At 36.6% G+C, this 14,245-nt stretch overlaps 1 protein-coding gene across 1 annotated transcript; it reads right to left on the minus strand.

Moving 5' to 3' along the window:
- Positions 1–560: 560 nt before the first annotated feature.
- On the minus strand, positions 561–13,963 carry tmem268 (transmembrane protein 268). The gene is made up of 9 exons (XM_059349890.1): positions 13,782–13,963; positions 10,520–10,658; positions 6,914–7,008; positions 6,689–6,796; positions 5,670–5,822; positions 5,437–5,547; positions 4,403–4,492; positions 3,958–4,176; positions 561–3,261 (listed from the first exon to the last, which is right to left on the minus strand). The coding sequence occupies exons 2-9, from the start codon at positions 10,638–10,640 to the stop codon at positions 3,094–3,096; spliced, it is 1,065 nt and encodes a 354-aa protein (XP_059205873.1). The 5' UTR covers positions 10,641–10,658; positions 13,782–13,963; the 3' UTR covers positions 561–3,093.
- Positions 13,964–14,245: the final 282 nt, after the last annotated feature.

Consider the following 14,245-nt stretch of genomic DNA (forward strand, 5'->3'; position numbering starts at 1 on the left):
TAGCTTAGTTTACATTTAGTTAGTTGGTTGCCCCTGTCTTGTATTGCTCTTTGTTAGTAGAAAGCGTTATTTTTACACTTGTTGTCCCTTTACCAAACTTTATTGTTGGTTAACACCAACACCATTTGTCGTTTGTAGCATGGATCACATTAATTATATAATTTCACAAGCTAGCCAACTAATATTCTACTGAGATATTTTTCTATGGATAACGTTAGTAAGCAAGCTAAGGCAAAAAAAAAGACAGTTTAAGATATAACTCTGTCTTTGTGCTTATGTGGACTTGGTCCTGAACTCTATGTTATCTCCTCTTTCATCACATTGAAATTGTAGCTGCTAATTTTCCTACATTGTAGTGGCATTTTTGTTTTATTCATTTTTACCACATTACATATACACATACACATTAAAAACATGACATTGCCTTCCCCTTTAGGCAGTATCAGACTGTCATTTTGTTGGTTGGCCACTTTGGTCCAAATTACTGTATCTACTGTAACTATTGGATGAATTCCCATTTAGTTTTGTACAATATTGCCACAAAATGTTGCAATAGTTTACAGCTTGCGGGCTTATCTTATCTTAGCTTAGGTAACAGTTAGCTATTTGGTCACCCCTGTCTTGTGTTCTTAGCTAGTAGAAAATGTTTTTTATACACTTGTTGTACCTTTACCATAATTTATTGTTGCTTTAAATCAACACCATATGTCATTATACACAAGTTAGTATCATGGATCACATTAGCTGGTTAATAATTTTTGCAAGCAAGCCAACTAACTAAACATTCCACTGAGATATCAAGCTAAGGAAATAAAGGCAAGCTAAGATTTCTTCCAAGAACAAGAAATCCAGCTCATGGTCAGTTTTTTCATTATTAAATAAAACTCTTTATTTTTGTGCTTATGTGGACTCAGTCTTGAACCCTACTTTGGGTAGCGGCCATTTGCAGACTCCTCTGCTAAGCTAACATTAGTGTCGCACACTGTTGAGGTAGGGGAGCTGAGGAGAGACAAGGCCCTCCCAACCTCACAAAGTGGACTAACAGTAAAATAAGCTGTTGTTATAATAAAACCATAGCCTTAAATCATCTATCTGATGAGGTAAAGTATGGGCCCAAACAAACTGGCCAATAGAAAAGATGGAGAAACTAAAGGTGGGAGCTGAGCCAGCCTGTGTGTGGAGGATCACAGATGGCCATTTAGCCCCCCGAGGACAGCCAGCGTCTCTGAGATCGTTTAACTTGGCCTCACGCTGCATGCCTCGCTCCTCCATCACACAATCCCAGCTTCCCCCAGGTCAGCCACGCTGGCTGTCTCGCTGTGTGTTTGTGTCATCCTGCAGCTCTCTCGCTGGGCTGTCATCTCAGCCGCAGCGCCAGGACTGATGGGTAATCGCTGGTAATATATGAGAAAAAACACAGTGTCCTGCACACACAAATGCATAGATATCTGAACCACCTACACATAAAACCGAAGGTGTGAAAACACTAAAACAAACACTCTGGTGCTGTTTCTGTCGCTGATATCTGAGGTAATATATCCAGGAAACTAAAGCTGGTGATTCGTGTTAACCTGCTTTCAGCGTCATTACACAGCTGCATCAGGGGAAATCTCTCTTTCATTTCATGCTTCTGCTGTCTTTGTCCACACATCAACTATCAATCCTCCAAACAGTGGTAAAAGTACCAAAACAACAACATAAAAATACTCCATTACAAATCATTTAAATAAACAAAAAAAATGTTTTTCTTAAATGTAGTGTAGTGTAATTTTTTTATGTAAATGTAGTGTTCAGACCAACAATTTCAACACTGATGATATTTTATAGATCTTTAAAATTAAAGTATTTTACCTGTATCATCTCCTATTTTTTACCACGATATAGTATGTTTCTTAACTATTGTATACAATACATACTGTAGTATTTTATTATTTTAGGATGCCAAACATTAGGCAAATGGACTGCCAAGCCTTTTAGCTTACTTATTTACATGGGTTTGCATGTTGATTAATGAACAATGTCCCTTACATTATTATTATTACCAATATCACAAATTACAGTTTGCCTCATTGGGTAATCTACAGCATACGACAACCTCTACAGTTATTTAAACCTACTTCCCCGACACTATATTACAGTTTCATTATTTGTTATCAGTGAAAAATTTGTTAACTTTTAACTTACATTAAAAATTAACCATTTATTAATGATGGTCAATTTGAGGTGTTACCATAAATCCAATTATATAATATATATTAACAATTTGAGTGCAGTTACAATTTAACAGATGTCTCATTCTGTTGCATGAAGAGTACTTTTCATTTTCATACTTAAAATTCAAAGTATTTTTAACATTTAGGTATTTCTACTTATTTAAATCAAATAGAGGCACCAACTAGACACTGACTTTAAGTAAAAGCTCACAAGCCAAAATAACTGGAAAAAAACTATATTAATATTTAACAATGTGTTGTATTTTATAAGGTTACCATCCTTTCTTTTATATAAAATCTTCGTATGAAAAGCAACTTGTCACTATAGCTGTCAGATAAATGTAGTGAGATAAAAAATTGCACTAAAAAATAGCATAAAATGTAAATTAATAAGTAAGTAAAGTACCTTGACATTGTCCCAAAGTACAGAATTTGAGAGAAAAGAACTGTTAATTTCCAACACTGCCTTCAGTTCAACCACAAAGATGAATTATGAGAATCTATATTTTTTATTTGTGCAAATAACTTAAACAGCCTTAACTAAGGTCGTGATTGTCATGTGTACAGGAGTGCAAATATTGTTTTACAGCAGCCGGATCAGACAGCGTTTGGCATGGTGCAGAAATTGTTGGGACTGTCCAGGTGGTGCAAACATAGAGCTGGCGTGAAGACAAGCTGCAGACCAGAGACTCAAAAACAGAGAAATCAAGAGGGTGAAGCTCCGGACAGGTTAGTTCATTTGATCAAAACAGCATAATTCGTGTTTGCTCCAGAGGAGACACTTTATCTCAGTTTGTTCAAGAGCATGGGTGCAAAGCAAAAGTTTTTTATATTTAAAGGGAGTTTAGTCCACCAGGTTCCTGGTTTGTCACCGGTTCTGTTATTGAATGATCTTCTTTGTGATGTACTGGCAGAGGCAGAGAGGGGCGGTGGTGCAGTGATTCCTCTGGGAGCGGAGGCGGTAATGTGACGGTCCTGACAGCCTCTCAGACACCAGCAGCTTCACATAAGCTGCACTGTAGGTCATCAGAAGCTGGTAGGCTTGAGCCTGCGAAGAAGTACAATAACACTTATCAGTTCACTCAGAGAAATATTGGGTCTATTTTGTCTTTTTTTTTTTTTTCAATAACATACAACATATCCTTCCAATTGACCCAAGTAATTCTAACATAAACCAAAAAAGTGCCATTTATATATCTAAATGAAATGTAGGGGAATAGACTGTCAGTAATGTATCAAACAATAGCTTATAAAATGTATCGATTAATTAACATTAATACAGTTTATGTAATTAATGCAATTAATGTTAATATATTCTGTGTATGTATGTTACCAAGCAAATTAATGTTAAATATATTTTAATTGGATAGAAATGTGTAATTGGAACATTAGGTATATATATATATATATATATATATATATATATATATATATATATATATATATATATATATATATATATATACATATATATATATATACATATATATATATATATATATATTTATTTTTTTACTCTTGAGGTGTTGTAAAACAAAAAAATCCCAATGTGGGATCAATAAATTAAATGATAATAAACTATCTTATCTTTCTAATAAATGTGACATGCCCTGTGATTTGTTTTTGTGTATTAGTAAACATATACTGCAAATGCAGATACATCCATAATGATATCATGCTCAAGCTCTTATATAATATATTATTTCCTTAAGGTGGGAAAAAAGAAGTCATGCAGCATCTTTACCTGAGCAGGTAACGATGCATCAGGGATGAGGCTGATGTTGGTGGTGACTTTGGCGCCCTCCCGCTGGTTGGATGCCGTACTGCAACCCGTGTCCTCATGTCTCAGCAGAGGCCTCTGTTCGTCCGAGTCCTGATCCACATCTAACCCTCCGGCCTCGGGGTCAACAGCCGTGTCCTCTGTCACGAGGACGAGATGTAACATTTTCTTCTTCATTTTTTTCTGATGAAAGTGGGAAATTGATCCTTTTAAACTTCCTCTACAAGCTATGAAATGTGAAACCATCCTTCAAGGACTAAACTAAGATATAGGAATAAATATCCTTTAAACAGCAGCTGGAATTAAATTTCAATTGATTTTGAGGGAAAACTTACATGGGAGAACACGAAAGAAATCGATAAAAGAGCAGGAGAACAAACAGAGGGACAGATGTACTCGACTCGCTCACCTGGGTCTCGCTTGCCACAAAGCTGCGCTCCTCTAAAGTTTCAGTCAGTGCCCTCAGACAGCGGGACATGTCCCAGTACACAAAGTGCAGCTGCAGAGACACGAATACAACAGCATCAGTGACTGCTAAAGAAAAACGATTCCATTTTCTCTTTATTGCCTGTTTCCACACCACTAAATAACCACCCACGTCTCGGGTTTTGGCAAGTTTAAACATTTTTATTGATCACATGAAGCTCTGTACTCCTACATCATTAGTGGAGATGCACTTCAATACGAGCCACATAACATTTATTTCAGCATTTCTTTGAAGTCTTCAAATTACTCTCCTTATTCTGTTATTACTGACCTCCACATTTTTCCGTAAATAGAGTAATTTCTTTTTCTAAAATTCAGTTTTTACTTTGGGTATATAAGTAAAATAGAGCTATTCCTTAGATTCTTTCCAGAAAGATCTTGAATATTAGTGTTGGGCTGTTGGTTGTGAGCAAGCCCACACAGTTTTTTAAAAATCCACTTGTTCTTTACAAACTCATGTTGTGTGAGCAGGCATTGCATAAACCTACAAAACTTTATTTAACATTCTCGTAGAGATGGCAAAGTAATTATTCCAAATATATGAATATATAAAATATCTATAGACTTTTTTACGGTACGGTGCAGCCCCAAGAACGGCATTATATATAGTTTTAGACTAATTAAGCTGTTGGTGTGTATTCCCTTTGTCATTTGTCATTGTGGTGTTGCTATGCCTGCAGAAATGTTGTTTTGATAGTCATCTTGTGTCATTAACCACATGTTTTTTGTTGAATCATCCTGCCTTCTTGCTGCCTTACTCTCAGTGTCATCATCTTTATGTTTTCTCCCCAACATATTGTCATGTTGTTTCCAACAAAAAGATTAAACTAAGAAACAAAAGCAGTACAGGAGTACTAACAGCTGTGTATCAGACAAAACAATATCTAACAAGACATGGGTAGACATGGACATGTATTGTACATAGAAGTTATTATTAGAAGTATTTTTAAGTATAACCTGCATGTGTCCGGTGCAGGACTGCACCCAGTCGGCCACGGCCACCAGCAGCTTGTGTTTCACCATCCTCTCATTCACCTGGATTAACCGAACGTCTATGTTCATGTTGATCTGACATCAGAAACAAACATGTTTGAGAATCAATAATTTCACATTTAAGGTTTATTTAAAGAACTCCCCATCAGATGAATCCAAACTCAGATCATTAATATGAACGTGTCAGTCTTCTTTACCTCCTTGTTACTGTGGTGGAGGATGAAGATGATGGCCGTGGTGAGGAAGATGGAGACCATGCTGACAGAGAGGCAGAGGACCCAGTAGTCGCTGACGGTGATGTAGAGGTGGAGGGTGGAGAACACGGCGCACCACACCACCACATACAGCACCTGGTGGAGGAAGGTTCAATTCTTAATCAGCATTTTTTTTAAATTGCCTTTGTTCTGAAAGTTAGATGAGAAGATATATAGATCTAATGTCTGTTCATTAACAACTGAGCCAGTTAGCATAGCTTAGCATAAAGATTGAGAGCAGATGGAAACAGCTAGCCTGGCTCCATCAAAAATTCACAAATAGGCCATCAGCATCTCTTAAGCTCACTAATTAGCAGTTTATATGCAAGTGTAAGCATGTATTTGTATGTATTTTAAAACTTGTTTGTGTATTGATAAAGCCCCTCGCTTCTAGTCTTAATGCCAAGCTAAGCTAACTGCCACCTATAGCTCCAGTTATGCATTTAACTCAAAACAAAAAACAAAACGTGGTTTCTAGAGCTTCACAGAAAGCCGCTGTTACCAGCTGACAGCAGTACACAGTAACGGTGTTGTTTTGACTGTTATACTGTATAATATGATCATTTATTGCAAGACTTTAAGACTTGGACAGTAAGCCTGGGTTACAGAAAGATGTAAGATATTTATCAGACAGAAATAATTTAATCAAAGATACTATTGTATTGGGGGGATTGCAGGTTTTCTTGCAGACTGATTAAAAGTTAAGGGGGGGGGGGGACTGCAAATTTCTGCCTTTGATCTTGACATTTTTCTTTTCTTTTTGATTTTTTATCAGTTTATTGCAAGTTTCCAAACTTTATCATGTGTAATAAACTGGAGTGGTCATTTAAAGCAAAACAAAAACAGTAAAAAGTATAAATACAGGACAGAGAAATGAAAAAAAAGTGGTGAGAGAGGTAAAGCTGCAGAGGAATGGGTGAGTTTAGAGTTGGTAAGACTGGACTGACAGCTGGACAACGTACCGGTGCCATTATAAAATGGAAGATTGCGGAGTTGAAAACCATGTATCTCCTGACTGAGGGAACGTCCAGAGCTGCCTTGAGTGGAGTCTCCATGTCTCCGACTGGAATCTATAACATTTAAACAAATTATCAACCGGAAATAAACACAAATATGAATATAAAAAATATAATAAAATAAATATGAACTTCAAAGTGCCAAAGTAGGTCATATGTGTGTGTGCTGACCTGAAAGCCGTCATTCTCCAGTTTGGCTCGACACAGAGACAGATCAAAGCTCGGGTTCAGCGCCGAATAGCTTGGCACCGCCACAACACACTGACCTGAGCAAGAGAGACATGTAACATTACATATAAGCTAAATGCTTAATGTTTGCAGATGATACGGTTTTCTTTGTTCATGGTCCCACCAAAGACACTGTTGCTGCTAAACTCATTAATACAATGTCCTGTTTTACAACTTGGTTCCAGGAGTGCTGTCGGCAGCTAAACATTTCTAAAACTGTCGGCATGTATTTCACTAAAACAAATAGAGTATCATCTGACCCCGACATACATGTTAATGGAGAAAGACTACAAATTGTCAGCCAATATAAATATCTTGGTATAATAATAGATTCAGAGCTTTCTTTTAAAGCCCATATTGGCAAATTGTGTAAAAAAAATCAAGTTTAATCTTGCAAATTTTCGTGCAATTCAAATTGAAATGTCAAAGCCGCAAAAATGTATTTGCATTCAATGATTTTTAGCCACTTTAACTATTGCCTAACCAGCTGGTCCCAGGCTGGTCAGTGTTCAAAGAAACCATTGGAAATCTTGTATAAACAAGCAATTAAAGTTATGGATAAAAAACCTAGGCACTATCATCACTGTGCAATTTTTAAAAAATACAGTATTTTAAATTGGGACAGTCTTCAAACATTTGCAGACTTAAAACTGACCTATAAAGTACTGCATAAATCGGCTCCAGATCCTCTGCAAGAGTTCATCAGCCAAAGAAACAGCCTTGAGCGTGTTACTTGAGGCTTTGTCAGAGGTGACTGTTATATTCCTCTGCGCAGGAGCACTTTCAGTAAGTCGGCCTGGTCAGTAAGGAGTGCAAGTGTGTGGAACTCAGTACCTGAGGAGGTTAAACTGCTAACAACATACAAGACCTTTACAAAAAAGTTGAAATTGTGGCTTATCAACACCTACAGCTGCCAACACTAAAAGATAAGCCTGTTGTGTTGTTTTGATGTCATGATAAAATGTTATGTTGTGATGTCGTAATCATCACAACATAACATTTTTTTTAATCGTATCGTAAGTGTTTGTATATGTATTTTGTATATTGTACGTTTTTTTTTTTTGTTTGTTTGTTTGTTTTTGTTTGTTTGTTTTTTGTTTCGTAATTCTCAGCTTTTTTACATCATGGCCAGGGGACTACAGATGAAAACTAGCCTTCTGGCTAACTCTGGCTTTTTTAACCATGTATAATCATGTGTTTTATGAAATTGCACTGTCCCCTTTTAAATAAACTAATAATAATAATACAGTGGGGGACTATGAGGGACAGGGGCAAAAAAATAAAAAGGGCACCAGCTTATATGACATTGTAATACATCTTCTTAATTTTATGGCCAATGCATAGGCCACTACATTATGTTTTATCCATTTAATGGTGCCCTAGAGGGTAATTCATCACCTTTTTTCGACTGGTAGGGAACCCTAGATTGCACTTTATCGTGTTTTCTTCATTTAAAGGCACCTTAGAGGGGATTTCATCACGTTTTCTTTACTAGAAGGGCACCTTGGTTGCACTTTGTCATGTTCTCTCCAATTAAGGGCCCCCTATTGGGCACTTCTCCATGTTTTTCTCCCTATGGCACTTTATCATGTTTTCTCCTTATGTAAAGGTACCCCTGAGGGGACTTCATTACCTCTGATTCTACTGGTGGTGCGCTCTTGATTCCACTTTAACCATCTCTTCTTCATTTAAGGGCAACCTAGGGGGCACGTTATCATGTCCCATGGGGCATTAAGGAGGGCATTTTTGCAGCATTTTTTTTTTTTCGAGCATGGGAAGGACAAAGGGGGTGGTTTAACAAAATACAATACAGTTAATTCTGTATTTCTTATTTGTCTTTGTTTCCATATGTTCAGTCAGTTATCAGGAGACTTTTGTTTTCTCAGTTTTTAATTATGTTTTAGTTTCTTTTTGATCAAGGTTTTTTCCCAATAAAATTTAGAGCACAGATTCGAAGTTTACATTACAAATTTTATATGAAGCTCAAGGAGCATAAACTTCCCTCCTCTTCTTATTGACACACCTGACCCATACCTGTGTCATTAGTCCTTCCCTGACATCCTGCCAATCAGCTCTCTGCCTGCATTGCTAGTTCATTACCTCATTCCCCTCACCTGAGATTCTCTGCCCGCACTCCATCTCCTCATTAGTTTGGTTTGTATTTTAGTCCTGGTTTTCAGGTGAGAGTTTGTTGGATCTGTTAAATGTCCTGCCTGTTCTGATCTGACCTACTTTGCTTAAGACATGGCATGTCTTCAAGTTCCAGTAACACAAAAAACAAGAACTGAAAGTAACACTTCAGTATATGGTTGCAATGAAATGTGGATGTGCTGTCAAACACACACAAAACCCACAGAATGAGGGCAGTCAAAAATAAATAACCCATCAAATATCACTGACCTAAAGGGGGCGAGTTAGTACAAATTCATGCTGTGCAGCCAAATATTGTTACAAAACCTTCAAAACTTTACTTTATTACCAAGTTTGCATATAATAATGGCATGTTTATGCTATTTTAAGGGAATGTGTATGAATAAATAATAGACATTCTACATTTGACTCACTGCTAACAAACATTACATAAAGAGATGGAATAAAGCCACTACAGAATGAACCGTATCTACACATGATACTGTAGGACAGGTAGGATATAATGACTGCAATAATCTTAAAGCTAATTAAAGGGAAATAAGATACATTAAGTAGTTAAACAATCTCTCATTCACATCTTTGCATGTCTGTTTAATGGCATCTTAAGAATGTGAGCGTGGTGTTATGGTGATAACATGATAATAAGGCTTCTCTAAAGGCGTACAGTTCAACAGTAAGGCCCGTCATGAGGAAATCTAAAATAAGATCACTGATCTGTTCTGCTTTAAGGGCAACAGCTGAAAGATTTCTGAAACACTGCAGGGCCAATGGTTTATGAGGCAACGCAGCTGTAACACTGGAAAGCTTCAGTGTGACTGGGACTTTTGTTTCCAAAAATATTTTAGAAATTGAAAATGAAAGTCAGAAAAAGGTAGTGAAAAGGTTATCTTATCTCTGTATGGCTTTTTGGACAAAGGTGATACTGAATAACTTTTATAGACTTTTCTAAGTAGATACCAGCTTGTCCATGCTTTTTATTGCTCACAGATAGTGTCAAAGGCTTCAAACAACAATATATCACCTGCAATTCAGGTATGAATATTATTAGGTTCCTTCTGTACATTTGTAAACTGACATATGTTTTACATCAGCATAAACAAAAGATATGAGTCCATTTAAACAGCAGTAAAAATGGGCCATTACTGTTAAAATTTGAGTACTAAATTGTGCCTGTATCCTTTTAAAATACCAAAACAGTATATCATAACAGCATTTTGGCACAAATGGAGCCCCATATTGCCTTCATTACTTTTAAATACAAAAATATGTTGGGTATGTGTATTGGTAATTAAGCCCAGATGAGTCCTCCTGATGATAAACATGACGTTGACAGTTTTTTTTTTTTTGCAGTACTATTCAAGACTCCAGATAAAAACAAATAAAGAAGAGTTTTGTTACCATTGGACCAGTTGGGTCTGTTGTTGTTGGCCTGCTGTGGTTGAGCTTTGGTTTGTACGGTCTGTACGTCCACCTCACTCTCCTCCATCCCAGGACAAAGTCTGTCCTTGTCCTCCATCATCTCAGAGGAAACCACGACCTAAAGAAGAAACAGAGCAAGAGATAACAATGAAAAGAGGAAACAGCTGCTGTTTTATTGAGAACAGAAAATTTGAAAGTGGGCTTAACAAGAACATTTAAGTCCTGAAACTTTCTGCTCAAACATCCATGAAATTTAAAGTAAAAAAGAAAGAGGATCCAGCGGTATCATGTGACAGCAGTCATGGTTCACTTTCCAAATACACTAAAAAGAACAGTTATAAAAAGATAAAAAGCAGAAATAGTTATATTTAAATGTAATGGATATAGCATTACAGCTAAAAGCAATGGATAAATAGTTAAAATAGCAAGCTAAAACTTTTAGTAACTGATAAATAGTTTAAATGGTTCACTAAAAGTCATGGATAAACAGCTTCACTTATAACAGTTGGCTAAAATTACTGGATAAACAGTTTAAATAGTTAATGTTAGCTATAAAAAAAGGATTAACAGTTGAAGTAGACCTAAAGTTAGTTAGTTAACTAATGGTGATAGTCAAACTGTTGAAATTGTAAGCTTAAAGTGAAGGATAAACAGTTCAACTCATGGATATTCAGAAATAGTAAGTGTTAGCTTAAACTCAGGGCTATTAAGTTCAATTAGTTAGCTAAAATTTTTTATGATGAATAGTTTAGTTGTAAATAGTATAAATGATTCACTAAAAGCGATGGATAAACAGTTAAACTGTCAGTTAAAAGTGTTAACTGTTGATATAGTCAGATTAAAGTAATGGATAAATAGTTTCAGTTAGAAAAGTTGGTTTAAACTACTGGATAAATAGTTTAAATAGTTAACGTTAGCTAAAAGAAATGGATAAATAGTTGAAGTGGGCCTACAGTTAACATTAGTTAGCTAACTAATAGTGATAACTGCTGAAATTGTTATCTGAATTAGCTAAAGCCAAGTAATGGATAACAGTTGGTATAGTTAACATTAGCTAAAAGTAATGGATAAACCATTGAAGTGGTTCTAAGGTTAGTCAGCTAATGGTGAAACTGTTGAAATAGCTAAATGTAATGGATAACAGTTGGAATAATTAACGTTAGCTAAAAGTAATGGATAAACCATTGAAGTGGGCCTAACATAAAGTGAGAGTTAAACAGTTTAAATGGTTAGATTAAAATAGTGGACATACAGTAAGATCTTTAGTTGACTAAAAGTCACGGATAAACAGTAATAATGTTAGTTGCGTTAAAGTCATGGAAAATCTGTTGAAATAGTTCATGTTAGCCAAGTAATGGGATGAGTAATTGGATAATTTGCTGAAACAGCTTCTGTCACATCATGAAGTAACATTATCAGTAATGAGTGCAACTTGCCAACACAGCACACTGAATAAAAGAAATATAAAATCCAGTTTGTTCTCCTCATCATAAGGGAAGGAGTAGAAGAGTAGTTGAGCTCCTCTGCTGTATGGACTAACTGTTAATCAGACATGATGAAAGGCTGAGAACAACAGTTCTTACTGATAGGTTGTCACGCTTGGAGAAGCAGAGCCATCACGTCTGACGAGTGTAATCTCTTTTTGTTTTAAAGCCCTTCAGATAAAACCACAGGCTGACCCACATGTTGACAATTTATTTAAAGAAAGGCAGAAAGTCTAGCAACCTGCAGAAAACCGGATCACTTCTGCTTTCAGGCCCTTTACTGCAGTGACACTATGATGGTTTTATCTGCTGGCACAGGCAGAACATTAAGAGGCCATTACCCTCTTATTGGATAGATTCAGTTTAGAGGAGTACATTTAGGTGAATTTGCATTTTTATGAGCCTTTTAAAGTTACAGATACCTGCACTGCCTTTATACTAAATGTCCACGTTTTATGTGTTACTCAGTCTGTTAATAGAGGATAAGAGGTATCTTTTAGTCGAGACTCCGCACCTCCACAGAATATTTATTGAAATAAACCAACGAAATGCTACTCATAATTAAAACCAGCTCTCTCTTGGTCTCTATCCATCTCATGCTCTCACTTGCATGCCTGTGCCGGAGCCACATTTCAGCACTGAAGTGTGAAAACTCAATGCTGCAGTTGTGATTTCAGTTTCTCACCTTAGTCTAACCTCTTTCCCAGCCCCCCTCTTTACACACAGGCCTCCTCTCTGCCTTTATCTACACTCTCATTTCCACTTCTTTGCATGTAAACAAAATCACGCACACTCTGGACCTATTTATCACTGCCTGCTTACACTGCACCTGCTCAAGAGGAGGGAAAAAACAACATATTGCTCATACATGTGCAAGAAGAAAGGCTGTTTTTCAAACACAGGCAGCAATATTTAACTGCTAGATACAGGAAATAGCTCTTATCTTAAAACTGCATATTGTCTGTTTACGCCCATGTGTGGTGCTGCATACTGCTGAACTAAATTACTATGTATTTCCTGTCTATTTAAGGAGGAAAATGAACATTTCCAAAGGGTTTTTACTCCTTGAGTTAAGCTGATATTTGCATATTGAGCAGGTTTACACAATGATTAATCTTACAGCTGGGCATTGTCACTAACAGATCATTTCTATATCTTGATAATGATCGCGATGTAGCATGTTTGGTGGTAACTCAACAAATAAATGAACTTTTACTCACATGGTAAAAGCCTATTTTCTTATTCTCGGGAATGACTTAAATGCTTGACAAATAAAAGAGTATTCTCCTGTTTAGTTAAGAACTGCGTGGTGATGTTAAGTGTGATGAAACAACAACAAAAAATGTTATGCCTTCAAAATATTTCACATCCTGTTTTCCGAGAATTTTAAGGTAGTATGTGTCTGGTACTATGAATTAAGATTACATAAATGTGCATTGTGATATATCAATTTATATGCTTTCATCACAATATGATCCCATTGAATGATTATGAGTTATAAAATGTGGAATCATTCATCCATTTCCAAAAAAACTGTTAAAAGTTCAAATTAAAAGCTCTCATTGGACATAAGGATATATAAACAAAAAGGCAGAGTGTTGCGTTCAAAAGTTCTATTCAAAAAGTGTGTGTTTTTCTGTGGTTACTCAACATGTTTAACTTGAGGAGCTCACCTTTAAAACTTTGAGGTCTTTAAACCAAAACCCACATAAATCAAACTAGAACATCAATGTTTCACATGATCAGACAAACCTTACCTGCTTTTGAGATGAAAGTCCATCATGTCAACAAACATGTGATGGTTGTTTTCCCTTTCTCAGGCCTGTCGTAACATTTCCAGACATGTAGTGGATCCCTTGAAAGCAACAATACGTCTTACTTCACGTACAAACTGTAGTGTTTGGCACCTTCACGCTCAGATGTGCCTCACCAGTTTATCTCTCTCTCTGTCTCTCTCTCTCTCTGTCTCTCTCTCTCTCTCTGTCTCTCTCTGTCTGTCTCTCTCTCTCTCTCTCTCTCTCTCTCTCTCTCTCTCTCTCTGTCTCTCTCTGTCTGTCTCTCTCTCTCTCTCTCTCTCTCTCTCTCTCTCTCTGTCTCTCTCTCTCTCTCTCTCTGTCTCTCTCTCTCTCTCTCTCTCTCTCTCTCTCTCTGTCTTAGCGTGTGATTCAGATCAGCTCGGCCTCATGACTGCAGGAATGTGGTTGTGGTTCTTAGCTCAGCA

This window comes from Centropristis striata, chromosome 14 (assembly GCF_030273125.1).
Source record: "Centropristis striata isolate RG_2023a ecotype Rhode Island chromosome 14, C.striata_1.0, whole genome shotgun sequence".
Classification (NCBI taxonomy): domain Eukaryota; kingdom Metazoa; phylum Chordata; class Actinopteri; order Perciformes; family Serranidae; genus Centropristis; species Centropristis striata.

Coding starts and splice junctions, on each gene's coding strand:
- tmem268 (XM_059349890.1), bottom strand. CDS start 10,640: ATGATGGAGGACAAGGACAGACTTTGTCCTGGGATGGAGGAGAGTGAG. Junction 5,823..6,688: donor TCCATTTTATAATGGCACCG/GTACGTTGTCCA, acceptor TTCCTCCACCAG/GTGCTGTATGTGGTGGTGTG. Junction 5,548..5,669: donor TCCACCACAGTAACAAGGAG/GTAAAGAAGACT, acceptor TTCTGATGTCAG/ATCAACATGAACATAGACGT.